The 24,485-nt window shown below is 44.2% G+C and overlaps 1 protein-coding gene across 5 annotated transcripts in view; it reads left to right on the top strand.

The window, feature by feature from the left end:
* Nucleotides 1-24,485, top strand: part of STXBP5L (syntaxin binding protein 5L) — a 1,891,501-nt gene that overhangs the window by 1,837,208 nt on the left and 29,808 nt on the right. For all 5 annotated transcript variants that reach the window (XM_086935625.1, XM_086935622.1, XM_086935624.1 and 2 more), the window contains 2 exons: nucleotides 9,045-9,210; nucleotides 21,776-21,887. In XM_086935625.1, the coding sequence (XP_086791751.1) occupies nucleotides 9,045-9,210; nucleotides 21,776-21,887 (278 nt within the window). The remainder of the gene's footprint in view (nucleotides 1-9,044; nucleotides 9,211-21,775; nucleotides 21,888-24,485) is intronic.

Raw genomic sequence — 24,485 nt, 5'->3', positions numbered from 1 at the left:
GAAGCGAAACATCCCCTTCCATTCCCATCCAAAACAGCAATAAGTAGCACCGTCAAACAGTGTCTGAAACCAAGGCCAGCTAGTCTCAGAAGTTAGGTCTGTGTGCAATATGAAATCCTGCATGTGTGCTTACTCACCCCTCCCATAGGTAAGGCAGCAAGTGAAGAGAGGCGATAGGCCCAGGCCAGTTGTAATAGAAACAATCTACAAGCTCAATGACATATATATATATATATATATATATATATATATATATGTGTATATAGTTAACTTCTTAATATCACAATAATGCGTCCGCTGGGCACATAGCATGGGGGGATGCAGCAGTAACATGAGGAACAGCTGGCACTGCAGGAGGCGACAACAGCAGTCAAAAAGTGCACGTGGACGTTCTCCGATAGCACAGAATGCAGCAAGTCTGCTGTCCTGAGAGGCTCAGCACACACCCCCGAGGTGCCCAGTAATGCCATTCCGATATTAACTGTAGGAAGTTCAACAATAATGCACCTTCAATATGTTCAGTGGCTTACCAGTTCACAATGACAAGGAGACAAATGTCCTACCCTTACACCCCGCTGCTAGTCCGAGTCCTGGTTCTGTTCAGCTTGTCTCTGGTCCCGCCGTTTCTGATGCAACTTCTTGAGAAAAGCGTGCGCCGCTTTCGGGGTAAGAAGAATTGTAGAGCGGCCATCTTGAGTTACCTTCAGCCGAGCTGAATAGAGCATTGCATACTCCACACCTAGCTCTCTCAACTTTTTTGTAGCCGGATTGAACTCCTTTCTCGCCAATTTGACGGCCATGATGAAGTCCGGGTAAAACTCCAGTGCGTTACCCTGATATTGGATGTGTTGCTTTTCCCGAGCCAACCTCCGAATTGCATCTCGATCCCTATAACTAAGGAGGCGGGCGATGCTCGGTCGCGGAGGCGCCCCCGGTTTGGGCCTTGGTGCAAGGGATCTGTGGGCACGCACCACCAGCAACACCGCGGAGAGATGTTCCGTACCGATGATGTTGTAGATAAGCTCCTCCACGTAGGTTTCCATTTTCCCCGTGTTGGTGGATTCCGGAAACACCCGCGATCCTGATGATATTCCGCCGAGACCTCGCCTCCAAATCCTCTGCCTTAGTTTTGATCACATCCAGTAGTTTTTCCATTTCTGCGCACTTCTTGGTGGTAGTGTGAGACTCATCTTCCACCGCAGATATACGGGTCTCCGCTTCGCTCTCCCTGCTTATCAATTTTCGCTGCCATGTTATCGACTCTGAGTAAGAGTATCCAATTTGCCATTTATGTCCTGTAGGCTCTGTTGAATAGACTTGAGCACCATTTCCATGCCACTAGACGCCGCTGTTTCGCCATCAGGTTCGGCATCAGACTGCACAGTAGCCCCCTTAGTGGATTTCTTGGCCTCAAACTGGAGCTTAGCTTGCAGCTTATCAGGTTTACCCATCGCGCTTTCCTGGAGACACCGCCAGCACCAATAGGGGGGACTAAACCCTCCAACACACCAGCAAGCAGAAGGATGGGAGGCAATGCGGGGTGAAACTGCGCCACTCCCGATCCAGATGCCCCGTCACTGCTAAACCAACAGCTCGCCCGCCTCCCAGGCACCACTGCAGGCCGCTATGTAAAGTTGAGGGATATGCTGTCAAAATTCGAGATAGACAGAGTTATAATGGCGCAGATCTCCAGGCGCTTTCTATGCAGCAGTCATACCATGGTTCATACATATGGGTAGTGACGTGTGCTATAGAGTCTGGACACAGCCTCCAGAGCACCATGCAGCGCGATCATCAGGTCCAACCTCAATCTGTACTTTCGTCAGACCCAACAGCAGCGATTTTGGAAAGAAGTATAAAAATAGAACTCTTTACTAGCAGGCAAGGTTTCCACGAATTCCAATGTGGTTATATCAATTGGCTGGGCATATTATGGGCGATCATCATCCCCGGCACAAGCATGCATGACCCACGATGGCACCATCTCCTGTCCCCCATTTGCTCCGGAGCCGCCATTTTGATGAAGGGAACCACTATCCTGCTGCTCGCAATGAACTTCACACCACTTTCCCCATGCCTTAAGCAGAAAAAGCTCTTTCAGATGCCGCAAAAAGTCACACTTATAGGTGGGAGCGGGCACATTAATCAACAGTCTACACACCATATATACGTGCGTGGATGTGCCTCTGCCATAGTGTTCACCCGGAGCCAGCCCGCATTAGCATCAATGTTGTCTTCCACAACTCAACGCGGTTGCGGCCTCCAAGAAGACCAAGCCCCTACTTACAGCAGTTACAATTCCCCGCTGGGCGCATCATCGCAGTCCGCTGCCGTCTGCCCCAGCGCACCCCGACCCCACTCTCTCCTGTGGCGCCGCCATTTTTGGCGCGCCTCGGTGGCCGTACCTCCAGTGCAGTCTGCACTCTCTGATATCGTCTTCGCCGATAGCACCGCCTCTCCGCACCCGCACCAGCAAGTGTGCGATATACTTCAGCGTCAAAGCGCCCGAGCAGCCGGGTCTGAAGCTTTAAGGCAGCCTCGGAGCACAACAGGATACCGTGACTCCGGCCGCCGCCATCCTACAGCGCTGTGGGCTCTGGACACCGGACCGGTCCCCGCTATTTCTCTGACCCAGGGACGCCTGCAGTGTTCTAACGTCCCGCAACTGAACGGTCAGACATTCCGATGGGCATATCTGCAATGGTTGATCGGGTCCCCGTCTAGAAACCCGTTCGTAAGCTAAGAATGGTTCCTGTCCCTCTGAGCTGTCTCAAGAGGCAGCCATTCCGCTGTTCGCCCTCTAGCGCCCCCCTTATTTTCCTGTACTCTTTGATACCACATAGTTACACACCCACAATCCCTTTATAAGCTGAGAAGAAAGATAACTTGCCTTCTGCACTGACTAAGCAACCTCTAACTTCTTTTTATTCTCAACTACATTCGAAGAGTGTCATACCACAAACATAAAGGGAAATTCATGATATGTTTAATAAAAAAAGGCTGCTAATGCATATCACCCCATTGCAACTAGATTGTTTAATGCATTTGAAACCTACTCAAATATTTTTCTTGGACGTATATATCTTCTCACATAAAAAGATGTTTGGCAAAGGGATTCATCTGGAATTCTTTATCTCCGACAGGATCACTTAATTTTTCATTATCAAGCCTCATGGTGATTACCGCCTTTGCGAAGATTACAGAGATATAAATGTAACCACAATCAGAAATAGACTTCTCCCCCCCACCATTTTGTTACTATTATATCAGATTAAGAACAACAAGATTTTCGTCCGAGAGGAGCATATAATCTTGTGAGAATAAAAGAGGGAGGTGAGTGGACGACCGTTTTCAACAAACAAATATGTTTTCAACAAAAAAATACAGCTACTATGAATTCCTAATGATGATGCTAATCAGCTTATGCAGCACACCAGCTGCCCTTCAGAATTTCATCAATCATGTTTTCAGAACAATTTTGTGGTAATTTATGTAGTTGACATCATGGTATTTTCAGGTGCACTGGAACAGTATAGGAGATACATGAGGGAAGTCCTGGTCAGACTACTGCAACACTCCTTGTATGCCAACTCTAGCGTATCATTGTAGTTCCATGGCTACCCTTCATGGGTTCAGTTGATTCAAATGGATTCAAGCAAGTAAAAGCTGTTTAGGATCCAATGTTTCTTGTATTTGCCTATTTTTATAGTGCATTTATTATCAACTTGTCACTGATGATGAAACCCATAATTGAATTAACCAAGAAAGATTATTTATTTGTTTGGGGCCCTGGCTAAGAATAGGCCTTCAGGATCCTTAAGTAGGCTTTTACAACAGCTCCAAATCTATTATGCTCACTTTGCCACCAGCCCTTCTTTGTAGAGACATATGCTTCATCCTTTGCACTTAAAGCCATCCTTTTACAGAAACAGCCTGAAATTGGGGACATACATCCTGTAGCTTACTGCTCGAGGTCCTTAACAGCTCAAGGAATGAACTATAGCACATACAACTGTGAACTGTAAGCTACTAAGGATGTATTTTTCTATAGGCACCATTAAATAAAGGGTTCTAAATTGTCCCTTGCAGTTTGGATAGACCAAACTGCAATGGGCTTGAGCTTTTTAAAATCAGTTGAATGTGTTAATGCTAGGCATTTATGGTCCTAATCTTTTCATGTTTCCATTACCATATGAAATATAGACTAGGGAGCAAGGAAGTAAAGGGAGATGCCTTATCCTGGCAGGGAAACAAAAGGAAAAGTGTCCAGAATAAGACCCTTACAGTTGTCGAATGGAGTCTCAAATTGGCACATTTTATTTCTCTGGGTGGAGTGTCTACAGGAACAGAGTTAGCATAGGTCTTTTTGAAAGATCTATTCAGATTGCATGTACTCCCTGAGTTTATTGTTACTGATAGAGGTACTAACTTTATTTATAATTCTGGAACACCTTTTTAAACTAACTGGGGAGTGTTCATATCATATCAACATCATTACTAACATAGCATTATTTGGCTTAAAAGCCATAAAAGACAGATACACTGCATACAGAAATAACACATTAGTACAGCTCATCATAAAAACACAAAAGGCACAATATTAAATAGTTCTGATATAAAAACAGTCTACAGGAATACCATAAAGTGTCATGTGCATTGGACAAAGAAGAATATCGGGGGATTTCAGAGTTCTCATCTAAAAACCAGATTTAAAACATCATAAATGATCATGTGCCCAAGCAATAAAGAAGTATCTTGATAGCAAGGACATGGATGCTCACACGACGGCAGCAATTCCAAGTGGCACATGATCATTACTTAGCATGCCAGCGTGCTTATGCTTAAGAGCTTGCTGAATGTAACTAACAGTAGACAAACACGCTGGGAAACGGGAAAAGTGCTGAATCTCAACCTGGTTAACAAAATCCACTGGTAGTTATTACCAATCCAAATGAGATAAGGTTCAATGGTAAGACCGGAATTTAGAGGACTGTACAAGCAGACCTAACTTTGCTCAGAATTCACCTGTAACGAAACTTGGCATTATGCCGGGTATATCACTTTACCCTGCACTTATGGCTTCCACCCAAAGGTGTTCCCTAACTACTTGATTCAGTAGAGGTGCCTTCAGCACATCATTCTTATAAGACTCATCAGAGGTTGAGAAGACTGCTGTTTCTAATCTCTTGCTTGTCAAAACAACATACAAGAAATCTGCTGTCATAGAAACCCTGCTCCCCAGTACTCTGTGGGTGATGTGTAGTTCTCTTGCCAACGTAGTCATTCGTGATGTACGTCCACATTTTTGCCACATTTTGTTGCTTCTTTTCCTATTCTAGGGCAGGATGGAATGTCAGCATTTAAACTTGATTTACCTGATAACTGGAAAATACTAGTGTTCCGTCTTTCCAAAGTAAAATTGGCTCAGGGGTCATTAAGACCCACCAGTAGTAACAGTCTAGTGTCATCCTGAATTTTAAGTAGAAGCCATCTGAGACTTCAGATACAGATGGAGATTGTTGCAATACCTTATTCTCTTCAAGAGTTATGATACATCGGGTAGATTAAGGGAATCAGCCTTCTTTGTTATTGCCTGATTAGAAAGTTCTGTATACAATTCTGATAGAAAGTTGCTCCTAAATCGAGTAGGGGGATAGTTGCCACTCAGGTAGGGAGTGATGTGGGATTCTATCAGGAATCACAGGAAGAAACCCTTGAGAAAAACAGAGAAAGACACCTTGATCTTCTGGGCTTCACAATACAGTAGGAGAAAAACATGTAGAGAAAAAGCACAAAGAGAGTGGAGACTATGTAGAGTGGGCCAGTGGGAGATAGGGCACAAGAAGATTAGTTGCAAATTCCAGTTTGGATTAACCAAGGCACCTGTCAGAGCAAGCCTCACAATGAATGCAGGTCCTTCCAGGGGAACTTAACCCCTTGGATGCTGATGACGGAACCGCTCCGTCATCAGCTGCGGGTGCGCTGTGCTGATGATGGAGCGGTTCCGTCATGGCCCGATCGGCGCGCCTGCGCGGCTCGAATTCCGCGCCTGCGCTGAGCGTTCCATTGAGCGAGGCAGGCCATGACGGAACCGCTCCGTCATGAGCACAGCTCCACCGAGGCTGGTGACGGAGCGGTTCCGTCACCAGCATGCGGCCGCCATGCGGCCGCCCCGCCCCCTTAGCACTGCGGCGGAATAGCCGCCGCAGTGAAGGGGTTAAGAAGCAGTAATACAGGTCGTATGTCAGTTGCCTCACAACTGCCTAGTTGTATGGTTTCTCGACCGATTGTTCATCTGCTGTGTTCCCCTTCCTGCCCCTTAGTTGTATTTCACCATTCCTTACCTGTTTCCTCTCCTTTCTGCACATCCAGTGTGTTGGTGTTTACCCATACCCCTTGGCTGTGTTGGATTCTTTGCATTGCCCATACTTTTGCCCGAGAGGCCTAGTGATGTACCTTTCAAGCAGGACAGAAAGCCACTATAATATGACGCATTCCTATCCTTTCCTTGTGCTGGTGCCCTATTGGCTGAATAGCGCAGACGAAGGGACACTTGCACCATGGTGCAAGAGTGGCTGCATTGTAAGCACAATTATTTTTGTACGGCAAGGGACACCTTCATGCACAAAAACAATCCTAAGAGGCATTGTCTTCTTTCCATATGTTTTGCAGAATGTCTGCACCTGGGCTCAGGTTCAGGTTGCAGGCCCAGTCCGTCTCACCCAGGCAAGAGGGCAGCGGTCAGCACAGCAGGCAACAGTCCTTCAGAGCCGCAGGGTAGCAGTCCTTTCAGCAGCACAGCAGTCTTTCTTACTGGCAGAGTTTCCACAGGTCCAGAAGTGTACTGAAGAGTTGATGTCTTAGGTACAATACTTAGACCCAGTTCAGCCTTTGAAGCATGCAACGCTGCTCGAGGTTTCCCTTTGGAGGTCACAGGTGTCCTAAATTCCCGGCCCTGGCTCCAGAGTACCTACAGGGAGTGTGCAGCCCTTTGTGTGGCAGGACAAAGCCTATTCAAGTGTAAGTAGGGCTGTGCCCAGTGACTCCCTCCCATCAAGCAAGTGATGGCCCTACCAGGCAGATCTAAACTCTCTATTGTGTGTGGCTGTCTAGAATGAATACACATAGCCTGCTGTCAACTACACCTAGTCAAGTAACCCAGATTCAGGCTGCAGGTGCCAAAAGGCTAAGGCAAGAAAACCTCAACTTTCTAAAAGTGGCATTTTCAAAATTGTAATTTAAAATCCAAATGTATCATAAGAGAGGAACATGAACTGGTTACCTGTTCCACTTTGTTACAGCTTATTTATTGTAATAACATAGCCCCAATGTAATCCTATAGGAGAAGTAGGCCTTGGAGTAGTGAAATACGAATTTAAGAGTTTTTCACAATAGGGACATAAAATAACCTAAAAGTATATGCCCTCATTTTTAAATACACAACATCATGCCCTCTGGGCTATCCAGGGCCTACCCTACGGGTGACATATATGTATTAAAAAGGAGGTTTGAGGCTAGCAAAAGGATTGTTTTGCCAGGACGAAATGGCAGTTTAAAACTACACACACAGGCTGCTTTGGCAGGCCTGAGACATGCTTAAAGCGCCATTTCAGTGGGTGGCATAATCAGTGCTACATGTCTAACAGTGCTTTATATTTCTTAAAGGCTTTATTTGTTACAGTCCACATTTAATCTGCTGGGTGAACGGTTCAATTTGCTGCTGTGAGTCCAATTAGTATTGTTAAAATATTGTCGAAAAGTCTGTGCTCTTTCTAGAAAGTCTTGTGAATGTTCCAGCTACCATATATAGAACTATTTTGGCATACATGACTTTCGGGCCAATGTGACTTAGATAATAAACAATAACTGAGTTTCTCTTTTGGACACGTAGGATTTTTGGTATCATCGGCTGTCTATCTGAGTTCTCACCAGAGATGCTAGTATAGACTTCAATAAGATATTCAGAAGTCATATATTATGCAGTTGATGACCGTGAATCAAATTTTTTCCTATACAGGGTCAAGCACACAAAATCTTTCTAAAAGATTGAAGTAGGGCATGATTTATCTCAAACTTAGAAAGAAATAAGTAAATAATTAGGGATCAGTTAGTCTCACGAAGAATCATTGTGCATTCCTAATCATTTTTCAAGTTACTAATAATTAATGACGGAAGTAGCAGAATTTAGTAGTTCAGACAAATAATTGATGCCGATAAGTTGCGCCATGGCGCAAGGATGTCCGCGCTGACGCAAGACTGCACATTGGGCACCAGGGCAAGGAGAGGACTGGAATGCACATATAATGTGAAACATGATGCTTTTCTGCTCGCTCCTTTTTGCACAGCGCACGAAGGTGTCTCGCTGCATTGCGTTGCGTGAAAGTTTGATAAATCTGGTCCTTAGTCTACAGAGGCAAATGCAATCTTTTCATGGAACCAGAATGGACTTACGGCGCACGTTTGACACTCTTAATTCATTTCTTTGTTTCAGACGTTGCCTATTATCTAAATAGGGCAGATTAATTCATTGAGCCAAGGATATACTTTTAGTGGGACGGGACAGAATGAAGAAATTCGCCATTTTATTTCACATTAGGATATAATGATTACGATATGACATGAACCGTTGTAGCTCAGACCGTCTGGCCTTTTCGTTCAGTTTTGTCTGGAGATCTTTGCAGACGGGATCTCATTTCGTTCATTCGTCACATCTTGGGCTGGGTGTTGATGGTCACGTTGACGCTCATTGTCACTAGTATGCAGAGCACCAGTCGGAGATGGAGGACTGCGCATGTCTTGTGTCTGGTGTAATCTTTGTAGTGTGTTTGGTTATGTACAATGTCTCTGTGTCGCTTTGGCTTGTCTACATAGAAGGGTCACCTGGAGCTGTGTAGTGCTCACATGTGAGCTAGCTTGCTTACCTTTGAAGTGTTGAGTGCACTTATTGTGTGTAGGGATGTATTAGGCTTGAGTGGCTGCACTGATTCAGCAATGGCCCATTCTGTTACCATAGATGTAAATAACAAGTGAATTTCCTTTTCCAGCCTGCCCAGCCTCCGACCAATGCTGGATGTGAACTATTTGCCCCTGACGGACATGAGGATAGCAAGAACGTTCTGTTTCACCAATGGAGGCCAAGCCATGTACCTCAACTCTCCCACTGAAGTCCAGCGGATAACATTCAGCGCTGAGATGTGTGACAGTTTACAGGTGGGCATAGCTGTTGAGCCACTTCTGTGCTAACATCATCACAAGTGTATTGATAACATGGATTATTGCTGTCAGCAGCAAACACTAAATGACCATCTTTACTTCAGGGGTGGTATGTTGAGTATGCGAGACCACAAAGGTGCTTTCTTCACATTTGTAAATTCAAAGATTGTTTTTACTTTCATATTTGCTGTGATTCCTTAAGGGGGTGCAAAAAAAGTGGGTCCCAAAACAGGTTTTTCAACCAATGCATTTTCCAAAGGCTTTTGTATTGCTTGTAGAGCAAAAACAGGCTGCGTGAATTTCTATGAAATTCGGCAGGAGTTTAGATTGTGGTGTCCAGGGGATCTTTTTGGGTACTATAGGTAAGTATTTTTTAAAGTTATAATGCAGCCATGCTGTTTAACATACATTTTGTTTGTGTTCTGGGTTAGGGCCTTAGATATAGGTATTAGGTTTTAGATTTATCCCTACCTACAACCACTTTTTAAAGTGGTAATAGGTAGGGAAAAGTATTTATGTTTCTATATTTTAAAAAAAGTACTGCAAATATACCAACAAAATAATGCACAACGTAATTTTATTTAAAGTTTATTTTTTTTAAACTCAATAGAGGCTAGGTACTTGCCCGGTAATCAGTCAACTTTAAAAACCTACTACTTACCTATATCTAATGCCCTAACCCAATAACACAGTCAAAGTGTAGTAAAAATAATATCGCTGGCTTTTATTATTTTAAACACAGCAATAAGCCAATGATATACTGCATTTTCATCTGCATGTACCATGGTATACCGGGAAGTTATCGTGGTATACCGCGGCCCATTATATCACAAAGGCCCAGATGTATTATTGTATTGTGTTACCCTTGCATGTCACATTGGCAACGCAATATTTAAGTCATATTTACAAAGCAACACAAGGCCACCATACTTGGCTCTTCGATGCTTGTAGATCTGGAGAGACTCAAATTGCTGTCTTGTGTCACTCTGGACACCCTATTGTATATTCCTGCCAAATTTCATCTACATTCCTATCCTACTCCACACCACTCCACTATACGCCACTTCACTCTACAAAATTCCACTGAATGCCACTTCAATGTAATCTACTGCACTCTACACCACTCCACTCTGCGTCACTCCACTATACGCTATTCCACTCTACGCCACTCCAATCTACACCACTGCACTACACGACACTCAACTCCAAACAACTCCAGTCTACGTCACTCCACTCTACACCACTCCACTGCATTCTACTACACTACACGCTATTCCAGTGTATGTCACTCTATTGTATGCCACTCCACTTTATGCTATTCAGCTGTATGCCATTCCACTATTCGCAACTCTACTCTACGCTATTGCACTGTATGCCATTTTACTCTACGCTATTCCACTCTACGTCACTCCATTGTACGCCTCTCCACTCTATCTAATTCCACACTACTCTCCACTCCACTCTACACCATGCCAGAATGCACCATTCCACTGTATGCCACTACACCACTACACTCTACGTTATTCCACTGTATGCCACTCTACTCAACGATATTCAACTGAACGCCAGTCCACTCTATGCCCCTCCATTTGACGCCACTCCACTCCACTGCACCCCACTCCACGCCACTCCACCCCACCCTACGCTATTCCACTGTATGCAACTCCACTCCACCCCACTCCACTGTCCGCTGCTCCACTGCACTCTACTCCACTCTGTGCCACTCCATTGTACACCACTCCACTCTGTCATTAAACTGTACGCCACATCCCTGTATTCAATTCCACTCTACTCCACTCCACTGTATACCAATCCAGTCTACACTGTTCCACCGTATGCAACTCCAGTCTGAACTACTCCACTGTATGCTATTCCACTTTATCCTACTCCACTCTACTTTATGCCACTCCAGTCTAGGCCACTCAACTGTATGCTACTCAACTGTATGCCTCCTGCTGTATGCAACTCCACTCTATGCTATTCCACTGTATGCCACTCCACTCTACGCCCCTCCAGTTTAGGCTATTCCACTATGGGCAAGATGTACGACCATTCCAAATTACGACTCGCAATTTGCGCTCAATTGCGAGTCGCGATATGGAATGTACAACAGTGTCAGAGACAATGATTACGATTCCCAATGGGGTCGAAAAATGCGAGGATCATGAATATTAATAAGCCACTCGCAATTTGCGACCCCATTGGGAATGGCTTGCCCTCCCAGGGATGGTGGCCTGCTGTGCTCAGCAGACCTCCATGTCTGGGAGTGTTTGTCAATAAAGCGTTATTTTTTAAATGCAGCCCGTTTTCCTTAAAGGAAAACAGGATGCATTTAAAAAAAAGAATGAAACGTTTTCGTTGAATTTTTTAAGGGCAGGCAGTGGTCCCTGGGACCACTGCCTACCCTTAAAATTATTTTTAGAGCCAGTCACATAGGGGAAGGGGTCCCCTGTAGAGCCCTTACCATTTGCAATTCCATTACCACCCTCTTGAAGAGGGCGGTAAAGTGTGGTTGCAAAACATTTATACATGGCTAGAGAGTCGCTATTAGGAAGGAAACACCCCTTCCTAATAGCGAGCCACAATTTTTTTCAAGTCGCAAAATAGTGTTTGTACATGGCCATGTAGGTTTTTGCATGTGCAAGCGGGTCGCTAAAACTGGTCGTACATCTGGCCCCAAATGTAAATGTACTATATAGTACTCCACTGTACGCCACTCCAGTGTACATCACTACACTGTATGCAACTCCACTCCACCCTATTCCATTGGACGCCAATCCACTGTACACTATTCTACTATATGGCATTCCACTGGAATTCACTCCACTATACGCTATTCCAGTGAACGGCAATCTACTACACCACTCCATTCTTCAATACTCCACTCTACTCTGTTCCACTGTACGCCACTCCACTCTACACAACAACACTCTACACCATGAGATGTTACTCCGCGATACTCTACAATACAACATTGTACAACACTGCACTGTACACTACTCCAGTCTATGCCAGTCAAGTCTACTCCACTCTACTAGCCTTTACTCCACTCTACAACACTCTACGCCCCTCCACTCTACCAAAATCTACTCCACTCTATGCGTCTCCATATCCATATTCTATTACAGTATGTGTCACTATACAACACTGTATTCCACTCTATGCCACTCCACTCTACGACAGTTTTCCACACGCTATTGCATGCCATACTACTACACGACACGCCACTCCACTCCACTCTATGACTTTTCTCCAGTGTATGTTATGACACTCCACGGCACTGTACTGCAGGACACGCCACTCCACGACACTTTACTCAACTCTACACTACCCCACTCCAATCGACTCCACAGTATGAAATTTTACCCCACTTTACGACACTCTACTTCATGCTGCTCAGCTCTACAGCATTCTACTTTATACATGTCCACTCTACAACACTCTACTACACTGAATGCTACTGTACTACATTCTAAGACACACTATGCAACTCCCTCTATGCCACTTCATCCCATTTTACTCCACTCTACTCTACTCTACGACCTACTAGCCCACTCTGCTCCACTGTACTACACTACTCCACTGTCCACTCAATGCCACTATGTGCCACTCTACAACACTACACTCTATCACACTCTACAACACTTCATGGTACCGCACTCCACTGTACTCTACGACACTTTCCAACACACTACGACACACCACTCTATTCCACGACAGCCAACTCTTCGCCACTCTACGCTATTCCTCTCTACCCAATTCCACTCTACTCCTCTCTAGGACACTCTATGCCCCTCCACTGTACCAAAAAATACTTCACTTAAAAGCACTCCACTATACAGCAGTCTGTCCAGTCTGTCAGAGTGTGTGCCGCTCTAGTTTGCTCTATGCCGCTCATTTATTATTTACAGCTCCAATCAAGGAGCACCGATAGTGCCCTGCCATGGCTAAAAATCACTTTTTGAGCCTGGCAGTCCCTCTAGTAGGGGCAGGGGAGACACCAAACATCGTTTTTAATGCTGTGTGGGGACTGCAGGAATTGCCGAGCAGTGAGGTATTGTATGCCAGCGAGGAGTTGGACTCACATCACCAAAGGTGATGCTCTGCGGGGGGTAGGGCTCTCAAAGGGGATTAGGCACTGGCCCTGACCATAGGCAATCGACATCTTTCTTCACGTGTAAAAAACTATAGAAAGTCACTGGAAAAAAGGGTTAAAGTTATGTTATTGTTAGAAATGTTACTGTATTAGTTTTAAACTTGGAAATTAACTGAAAAAACAAAGGTTAAAGGGACATTATAGTTAGGTGAAATGTCCGCTAAAATATACGATTTTAAAGAAACAAGACCACTGAAATTCACTGGGTTTGGTTTTCTCATATACCTTAACAGGTGCCCTTAAGTGACTATAACTCGCGCCTTCGCCAGACACTGCGTAGCACCTCACATTTTACATCACCAATGACACGTTCTATGGCATCATTGATAACGTCACTGCAACATGTGAAATTACATTTTTAGTTCAACACTGTGCAGGGCAGGAGTGTGAGTTATAGTTACTTTAGGGCATGAGGCACAGGCTCCACTCCGGTAAGAATGTCCTCAGCCAGCGCGAGAGGCGGCACCAGATAACGCCCATTTGGCTCCCTGTCATAGTCAGGGATGTTGATGAGGCTGGTGCAAGCTAGAGGCGTCAAAGGTGCCAGGGGTCTAGGCGCTGGAGCTGATGCCGAGGACGGTCTTGGTCTCGCTGGTGGATCCAGCAAGGGATCCATGTGGCCTGACTGGTGGCAAAGGCAAACACGCCAGCATGGATTCATTATGGGCCCTCCCACACCCTGGGGGCCTGAAAGCTCCCAAGTGGGGACGGGACACCCAAAGACGAGAGGAGGTGGTGAGGAGCTTGAGGGATTGCTCCCTCAGCGCCTTGGAGTCCATAGCGTTCTAGTTCTCACACTGCTTGTAGTTGTGTTCCTGCTCAAGGCACAACAAACTTACCAAGTCAGGATCTGTCACCGACATTTGGTATGACAGACCCCACATGGTGTAAAACAAGCCAGTATCATATTCACACTAGGAGATGAAAATCTCAAGAAGGGTCGACAAAAAGACCTGTCGAAAAATGACTGAGGGGTAGCTCAGACCGTATTCGCGCTATCTGCCGCGGAAAGTAAAGAACTGGCATCAGTGCTCCGAGGTGATGCCTATATAGGATCATGAAATAATCAATTGTGGGAATGGACACTGGTATCTACAATAACCATTGGTTATTCTTTGACAACCCTCATAGACGCTGATTGATTCGGATGTAAACTGTGCGGTATATCTTTTCGTCCGCCCCTTGTCAAGCGTCAAGGCATAGTCATTGGGTTGTCAAATATCGTGCTATATGCCTGCCTCACCCGAGGCAACCTCAAGTTAGTGTAGAAGTGTCCGGAGATTGGGGGACAGGTCTCAAGAGGTAGTGGGTAGAAAAAACATAAAAAAACGGTGACTCCCCAGAAATAAGATTTATTCAAGAAAAAAGGTGAGTACCGTTGGTTAAAAAACTTTGGTTATATTAAGTAATCGAGTTACCGGATTACCATATTACTCTTAAAGACAGGTCGACATGTTTCAGCTCACCTAGGGCCAGAAGGTCTACGGAGCTTTCGTCAGGACAAAAACAAAAAACAGGACAAAGAAAATAGGTTTAAAAGTACTCACACAATTTGTGTAGTTTTCATGGGTTTGTACGAAGATCTCATATTGAGATTCCTGTGATATGGGAACAGAAGATAATACAAATGAACGTTTACAGGAATAATGGCAAATAGCACGCTTGCGCAGCTTAAGGTTACAAGCTAGGAGAAAAGAACGATAGTTCTTCAAGTAGAGTGCACCTAATTGCGGGCACTGAAGGGGGACGGGGGTTTAGAAGAGTAGAACGTAAGGAGGTTCAGTTCACTGGAATTAAAGACAATTGTAAAGGTAGTTGGGTAGTACGCAGCAACAAGTTTTTAAGTAAGATCACAGGTTTCAACATGTCTAAGGTAGCGCATTACGGGGAAGGTAGTGCTAGAGTAGCAATATCTCACATACCTTCGTGAATAGTTAATTTCTCCACATCAGGTTGCAATGGAGTCGCTAATAACGAGGTCTTTGCTACAATGATGGAATAAACAAAGAGTATTAAAAGTTTTAAAAGTTAGGGCCTCATGGATGTAAACTAGTACCAAAGGTCTAGAGATGTTTGTTAACGGAACTAGCCGCCATTCTTACCCGCGTGTTGGAGAGCATTTGCTCCTAGTGCTGACTCTGCCCCTGGAAAGTAAGAGGATCAACTCTGATCACTATTTATAGCGGAAAAATAGAAAAGGGGTTACTAGGTAGAATTGACCTACTTAAGGATGGTGGGTCTGCGGAGGTAGGTAGTGCACTCATTAGTATACGGATGAATGTAAACATATATGAAACCTGTGTTTAGAGAACGGAGAAGTTTCTCTTGGTGAGATTCGCAATGGTCGATGTTACATACGGATTCTCTAGGTTCAAGTTTCTCAGGGGATACTCTTTTCAGTGGTCAGAAAGGAGTTATAGGGAACAGATTAGGAGAACTGGTGCCAAGGAATATTGTCATTCAACCCCGATATATGGGTTTTGAGGCGATTGACCCATCGCTGTTCCTTTTCGAAAAGGATCTGTTCAGCATTTTGGTTTTTGTCATGGAGCATCTCAAGGATTGTCCAACTCAGGTCATCGCATGTGTGTCCAACCTCCACAAAATGTGTACAGAGTTTCGTGGTATTTTTCTTCAGTCTCACATTGCTTCTGTGCTCACCTATGCGTATTTTTACTTTTCTGCAGGTCATGCCCACGTATTTCAGTTGGCAGGGACATGTGACCAGGTACACCACATGTGTTGAATTGCAATTCGTGTGTGATCTTTGGGTCCAGATTATGTCATCGGTCAGCTGTAATGTCTTAGTGGTCTTGGTAAGTTTGCACACGCCACAAGTACCACAGGGAAAATGTCCTGTTACGGGAGCCATGTTGACATTTCTGATGGTCGACACGGTGGGATTTTTCTTTTTTGGGCGAGTGTGCACCAGCACATCCCTTAGATTCTTTGTTCTTTTATTCGCGAATCTTGGTTTCGGCCAATTGAAAGTTCCTGAAGTTACTATTCTCCAGTTTTTTCTTATCAACTTTTGTATTTCGTAACTTGCTGGGCAGTAAGTTGTGACACAGGTGACCAGATCTTTTATTGGTTCTTTGTCATGCATCTGTAGCAGGCATTCACGTGGTTGGTTCTTGGCTCTCTTTTTACATTTTGCAATCACCCGAGGCGTGTAGTCTCTAGCTTGCAGTTTTTTACTCAGGACAGTGGCTTGTTCTTTATAATCACATTCTTTGCTGCAATTACGTTTATGCCGGAGAAATTGACTGTATGGAAGATTGTCTCTGAGTGGACGAGGGTGGTAGCTCTGATAAGACAATAGACTATTTTTGGCCGTTGGTTTTGTGTAAGTCTTGGTCTCAAGTTTTTCGTTTTCTGCGAAGATGGTCAGATCAAGAAAGTCAATGCTCGTGTTGCTGGAGGTGAAGGTGAATTTGAGCCAGCGATCTCTCCTATTCAACCATTCTATGAATGTAGTTAGGTCTTGTTTGGTTTCCCAGATCAACAGGATGTCGTCGATGTATCGTTTCCAGTATTTGATGCTAGAAACGTACGGGTTCTCATAGTTTAGGACAAACTTCTGTTCGAATTGCCTGACATATAATCCTGCTACTGATGGCGCAAAAGCGCTGCCCATGGAAGTCCTGTGGCACTGTAGGAAGAGGAGTCCATTGTATTCAAAATAGTTCTCCTTTAAGGCTAGCCTACAGCATTCTAGGACAAAATGACGGGGAGTCCGGTGGGACCATTCTTCTTGGAAGAGTAGATCTTCAAGCATTTGCAAGGTGTCATCTTGTGGTAAGCTCGTGTACAACGATTCGACATCTAGTCCTACTAGGATCGTGCTCTGTGGGTCGAATTCTTTATCTGCAATCTGTATCAACAAATCGCGGGTGTCTTTGAGGTATGTCGGGGTTTTCTGGACGATCGGTTTTAGATATTCATCCGCAAATTTTGAGAGAGGTTCGAGGAGCGAGCCAATCCCCGACACAATTGGGCGGCCTGGCGGTGGAGACTTGTTTTTATGAGTTTTAGGAAGCGAGTAGAAAAATGGTATTTTCGGTACTCGTGGGGTCAGAAAATCAGCTTCCTTTTTGGATATCCATCTGTTTACTTCTGCCTCATGAATCATTATTGCGATGGTGTTTGTAAGTCTTGCGGTTGGGTCAGAATCCAGTCTTCTGTAGAAAGTTTCATCGGATAATAGGGCAAGGCATTGCTGGTTATATCCTTCCTTTGTAAGGATCACTACCCCACCACCCTTGTCCGCTGGTTTGATAATTATATCATCATTGTCTCTTAGCTCCTCGAGGGCACGTCTTTCTTTTTTGGTGAGATTTTGGAAGGGTTTTTTCTTGTCAAGATTGTCTATTCCTTTCAAAATGGCCTGCTCGAAAGCTAGAATTTCGATTGGTACATTGTTAGTGGGGGGTAAGAATTTGGACTTCCTCCTTAACGTAGTGTCTCCTTCATTGGTAGACTGGGGCGATATGAATGAAGGAGACACTACGTTAAGGAGGAAGTCCAAATTCTTACCCCCCACTAACAATGTACCAATCAAAATTCTAGCTTTCGAGCAGGCCATTTTGAAAGGAATAGACAATCTTGACAAGAAACAACCCTTCCAAAATCTCACCAAAAAAGAAAGACGTGCCCTCGAGGAGCTAAGAGATAATGATTATATAATTATCAAACCAGCGGACAAGGGTGGTGGGGTAGTGATCCTTACAAAGGAAGGATATAACCAGCAATGCATTGCCCTATTATCCGATGAAACTTTCTACAGAAGACTGGATTCTGACCCAACCGCAAGACTTACAAACACCATCGCAATAATGATTCATGAGGCAGAAGTAAACGGATGGATATCCAAAAAGGAAGCTGTTTTTCTGACCCCGCGAGTACCGAAAATACCATTTTTCTACTCGCTTCCTAAAACTCATAAAAACAAGTCTCCACCGCCAGGCCGCCCAATTGTGTCGGGGATTGGCTCGCTCCTCGAACCTCTCTCAAAATTTGCGGATGAATATCTAAAACCGATCGTCCAGAAAACCCCGACATACCTCAAAGACACCCGCGTTTTGTTGATACAGATTGCAGATAAAGAATTCGACCCACAGAGCACGATCCTAGTAGGACTAGATGTCGAATCATTGTACACAAGCTTACCACAAGATGACACCTTGCAAATGCTTGAAGATCTACTCTTCCAAGAAGAATGGTCCCACCGGACTCCCCGTCATTTTGTCCTAGAATGCTATAGGCTAGCCTTAAAGGAGAACTATTTTGAATACAATGGACTCCTCTTCCTACAGTGCCACGGGACTTCCATGGGCAGCGCTTTTGCGCCATCAGTAGCAGGATTATATGTCAGCCAATTCGAACAGAAGTTTGTCCTAAACAATGAGAACCCGTACGTTTCTAGTATCAAATACTGGAAACGATACATCGACGACATCCTGTTGATCTGGGAAACCAAACAAGACCTAACTACATTCATAGAATGGTTGAATAGGAGAGATCGCTGGCTCAAATTCACCTTCACCTCCAGCAACACGAGCATTGACTTTCTTGATCTGACCATCTTCGCAGAAAACGGAAAACTTGAGACCAAGACTTACACAAAACCAACGGCCAAAAATAGTCTATTGTCTTATCAGAGCTACCACCCTCGTCCACTCAGAGACAATCTTCCATACAGTCAATTTCTCCGGCATAAACGTAATTGCAGCAAAGAATGTGATTATAAAGAACAAGCCACTGTCCTGAGTAAAAAACTGCAAGCTAGAGACTACACGCCTCGAGTGATTGCAAAATGTAAAAAGAGAGCCAAGAACCAACCACGTGAATGCCTGCTACAGATGCATGACAAAGAACCAATAAAAGATCTGGTCACCTGTGTCACAACTTACTGCCCAGCAAGTTACGAAATACAAAAGTTGATAAGAAAAAACTGGAGAATAGTAACTTCAGGAACTTTCAATTGGCCGAAACCAAGATTCGCGAATAAAAGATCAAAGAATCTAAGGGATGTGCTGGTGCACACTCGCCCAAAAAAGAAAAATCCCACCGTGTCGACCATCAGAAATGTCAACATGGCTCCCGTAACAGGACATTTTCCCTGTGGTACTTGTGGCGTGTGCAAACTTACCAAGACCACTAAGACATTACAGCTGACCGATGACATAATCTGGACCCAAAGATCACACACGAATTGCAATTCAACACATGTGGTGTACCTGGTCACATGTCCCTGCCAACTGAAATACGTGGACATGACCTGCAGAAAAGTAAAAATACGCATAGGTGAGCACAGAAGCAATGTGAGACTGAAGAAAAATACCACGAAACTCTGTACACATTTTGTGGAGGTTGGACACACATGCGATGACCTGAGTTGGACAATCCTTGAGATGCTCCATGACAAAAACCAAAATGCTGAACAGATCCTTTTCGAAAAGGAACAGCGATGGGTCAATCGCCTCAAAACCCATATATCGGGGTTGAATGACAATATTCCTTGGCACCAGTTCTCCTAATCTGTTCCCTATAACTCCTTTCTGACCACTGAAAAGAGTATCCCCTGAGAAACTTGAACCTAGAGAATCCGTATGTAACATTGACCATTGCGAATCTCACCAAGAGAAACTTCTCCGTTCTCTAAACACAGGTTTCATATATGTTTACATTCATCCGTATACTAATGAGTGCACTACCTACCTCCGCAGACCCACCATCTTTAAGTAGGTCAATTCTACCTAGTAACCCCTTTTATATTTTTCCGCTATAAATAGTGACCAGAGTTGATCCTCCTTACTTTCCAGGGGCAGAGTCAGCACTAGGAGCAAATGCTCTCCAACACGCGGGTAAGAATGGCGGCTAGTTCCGTTAACAAACATCTCTAGACCTTTGGTACTAGTTTACATCCATGAGGCCCTAACTTTTAAAACTTTTAATACTCTTTGTTTATTCCATCATTGTAGCAAAGACCTCGTTATTAGCGACTCCATTGCAACCTGATGTGGAGAAATTAACTATTCACGAAGGTATGTGAGATATTGCTACTCTAGCACTACCTTCCCCGTAATGCGCTACCTTAGACATGTTGAAACCTGTGATCTTACTTAAAAACTTGTTGCTGCGTACTACCCAACTACCTTTACAATTGTCTTTAATTCCAGTGAACTGAACCTCCTTGCGTTCTACTCTTCTAAACCCCCGTCCCCCTTCAGTGCCCGCAATTAGGTGCACTCTACTTGAAGAACTATCGTTCTTTTCTCCTAGCTTGAAACCTTAAGCTGCGCAAGCGTGCTATTTGCCATTATTCCTGTAAACATTCATTTGTATTATCTTCTGTTCCCATATCACAGGAATCTCAATATGAGATCTTCGTACAAACCCATGAAAACTACACAAATTGTGTGAGTACTTTTCAACCTATTTTCTTTGTCCTGTTTTTTGTTTTTGTCCTGACGAAAGCTCCGTAGACCTTCTGGCCCTAGGTGAGCTGAAACATGTTGACCTGTCTTTAAGAGTAATATGGTAATCCGGTAACTCGATTACTTAATATAACCAAAGTTTTTTAACCAACGGTACTCACCTTTTTTCTTGAATAAATCTTATTTCTGGGAAGTCACCGTTTTTTAATGTTTTTTCTACCCACTACCTCTTGAGACCTGTCCCCCAATCTCTGGACACTTCTACACTAACTTGAGGTTGCCTCGGGTGAGGCAGGCATATAGCACGATATTTGACAACCCAATGACTATGCCTTGACGCTTGACAAGGGGCGGACGAAAAGATATACCGCACAGTTTACATCCGAATCAATCAGCGTCTATGAGGGTTGTCAAAGAATAACCAATGGTTATTGTAGATACCAGTGTCCATTCCCACAATTGATTATTTCATGATCTACCCAGGGGAACTGAATGGACCTCAATTCCTCTTCCCTCCCTTTTGATGAAAGATGCCTATATAGGTACTGCGTCGATTATTTCCAACATGGATGAAGCCAAACTGGAGCCGACCCATTCTACCGACTGGCGCACAGGATTACTGCTTAAAAATCTTCCAGATCCAGTCTGAGATCTGGGGATATTCTAAGGAAAGGAATCTGCGGTTAGAAGTCTCTAGCAGATACTCATTATCAGTACTTCTTTGCAGCTAGTCATAGAGGATAGTTCCGGTAGGATATGATCTGCAATTTCACAGTTAGTAATTGTCAACTGATAATTGTGTCCAACTATGTTGTTTTTGTATTTATAAATTAAACGGAGCAAAGCCGAAAGCACAATTGAATATTGTTTTGTAACAATTGTACATTGATATTAATGGAAGGGTAATCATTTAACAAAAAATATTTAAGATCTCATTAATCATTGTTTTTTCCTCTGTCATGTTTAGGACATGCTGGGAGACTTGTTTTCACCGGTAGAAACACCAGAAGCTCAGAACAGAGGGTTCCTGAAGGGGCTGTTTGGTGGCAGTGGACAGACCCTGGACAGGGAAGAGCTCTGTAAGTGCCCCTCCTTCCTTCTTAAAGCAAAGACAGTCTAATAGAGAGAGAGGCCTTCTTACTGTGTCCAGACCCTGGCATTAGTCAGTCATGGACATAGATATTGTTTAGCTGTTGCCTTTCTGGGGAATATAGCAAGCTCTACTCAGATAGTTAAGTAATAGCATCCTTCTGCTAGGTGTTTTAACTGCTGTTATTGTCAGACAGGCACCCAGGAGCCTAGATTCCAGATCTCCCTTTCATCCCAGCCCCTGTGTAACACTATATATAGCCTCATGAGTTAAAATATAAATCTGTAATTTGTATACCATTGTGATGTAAAGGAGGCGAAAGCCTGACCTTCCTCATATCTCATTTATATATCATTTATAAGACACAAATATTTGGCATTGAGTTAAGTATCTCACATTGAGGTCATCAGCTCAAATCCTTCCTGGGCAGATGACAGCAACAAATGATAATTATTTTGCTGTTAATCTGTAGCGAATGTGAAAGGAGCTAAAGTCCTTAGCTGAGGTTCCAGTGGCAAATGGTCTATTTCACACAAGCCTGGAACATTTTGTGGCATGAAAACAGAAGAAATAATCCCACCTCTTACTCCTGCACAGGTCACTTGTCCCTCAGCCGCCAAGAACAGGCATCCGAGAGGCAAAGAGAGTGGCAAATGCCCTTCCCTGGCTGCTTGTGTCACCAAGGGTCCCCCAAGCAGCCAGAGGGGTGTGAGTAAAGTCATAGCGGCGACAGGTGCAGCAACCTATGGCCTATAAACACCTACACGTTTTCATGTAGATTAGACAGGCATATGTGAGGGGCAATGAGGATTGAACATATGTAAAGTTTAGTGCTGATACAGGACAGCCACTTTGAGAATGGTGATGCCATAGATGTAAATGTAGATTCTTGGCATCTGCAGGAAACATTTTAATTCATTAGCAAAGACTTATCCTGGGATACTTTAGATTCCTTTATTTGGTGTAAGAACAGATTGATCTGATCAGAGATTGTTAGGGTAACCCGGATAGGATGTTTTCTAGTGGACCCTTAGAATATATTCTGGAATAATATGTAGTAGTACTAATACTTTATTCGATACATGTATCATAAAAGTACAAACATAAAAATACATACATTACATACATAGATTCCAAGTATTACAATCCTCATAAAAGTGTTGCATCATTACAAACGGTTAAAACTAGGGGGATAAAAACATAATTAAAAATCATACTGAGTCATGGTCTGTACACGAGTGAGACAACAACCTTAACCGGATAATCCAAGCGCTGGCCAAAAACTTAGCGACCCGCAAACAATAACCATGCAAGTAGTGTTAGAAAGAATAATTGGAAGGGCTGATCTATAGTCCCTAACTCCTAGCTTCCTACAGACTGGCTTCAACCATTTATCTCTGGCCTGTTTATATGCTTTATATGCAAATAAGAAATGACCCAGGGATTCTCCCGGGCAGGGACAACCTGGGCATTTCAAGTCCTCTTCCCTCCTATCTTTCCATCCTGCCATAAAATTTTTAAGAGGTAGAATGCCATATCTAAGTTTCAGAAATAAAGTTCTGTCACGAGGGGTCTGCGGCAAACTCGCTTCAGTTTAATGCCGGGAAAACTGAAGTGCTCTTCAGTGCTGGAACAAGGATCCCTCGACCGTTTCCCAACAATTTCTGGCCCCCGGAATCCGGCTCCATCGTTCGGCCTGCGGACTCTGTCCGCAACCTAGGAGTCATGCTGAACCACTGGCTCAGTATGGACACTCACGTACAGAAAACATCGGCCGGCTGTTTTGCCATCCTTCGCTCACTCAGGAAGGTTCTGCCCCTCTTACCCCCCCAGGCCCGTGCACAAGTGGTTAGATGTACCATCCTGAGCAGGTTGGACTACTGTAACGCCCTCCTGCTCGGGTCCCCTGAGTATCTACTGGACAGACTCCAAAGGGTCCAATCTGCGGCGGCGAAATTGGCGTTGGGACTGCCTAGGAGATCTCATGGACCTTTCGCCCTGGCAAAATTACATTGGCTTCCTCTTAGACAGAGGATTCAATTTAAAGCCCTCTGTATAGTGTTCAGGGCTCTCCACGGATGCGGTCCAGCCCCTTTAAGGTCCAAGTTTGTCTGGTACACTCCCTCCAGACACCTTCGTTCATCGGATGCTAAACTGGTAGTTGTTCCTAGATTTAGGAAGGTCAGAGCTGGTGGTAGATCCTTTCAGGTGACTGCCGCCAGACTCTGGAACACTCTCCCCCTCGAGATTAGGGCCACTAATGAACTTTTGCAGTTTAGGAAAAAGGTAAAAACCTGGCTTTTCCCTGGCTAACCTCTCTTCACTGGTTTGCTCTACTGCTTCTGTCTCTATCTGGGTTTGGATTCTACTAGCGCCAGGATGCCTGTAATGGTAACAGTCGCGCTTTACAAGTTCTTAAAATAAATAATAAATAAATATGAAATCCAAGAAGGGTTCTAACTTTACAACAAGCTTGTGTTCGAAAAATTTCTCCGTTAAGGGACCCCAATTTGGGTTGAGCAGAACCTTGGCCTCTATCCACTCCCAGTATAGTTTTTTCACTGTTTGTTTTGGTGGGGGGATTGGG

Source organism: Lissotriton vulgaris, chromosome 8 (assembly GCF_964263255.1).
Source record: "Lissotriton vulgaris chromosome 8, aLisVul1.2, whole genome shotgun sequence".
Classification (NCBI taxonomy): domain Eukaryota; kingdom Metazoa; phylum Chordata; class Amphibia; order Caudata; family Salamandridae; genus Lissotriton; species Lissotriton vulgaris.
The sequence above is the reverse complement of the archived record's forward strand: the minus strand, read 5'-3'. Positions and strand labels throughout refer to the sequence as shown.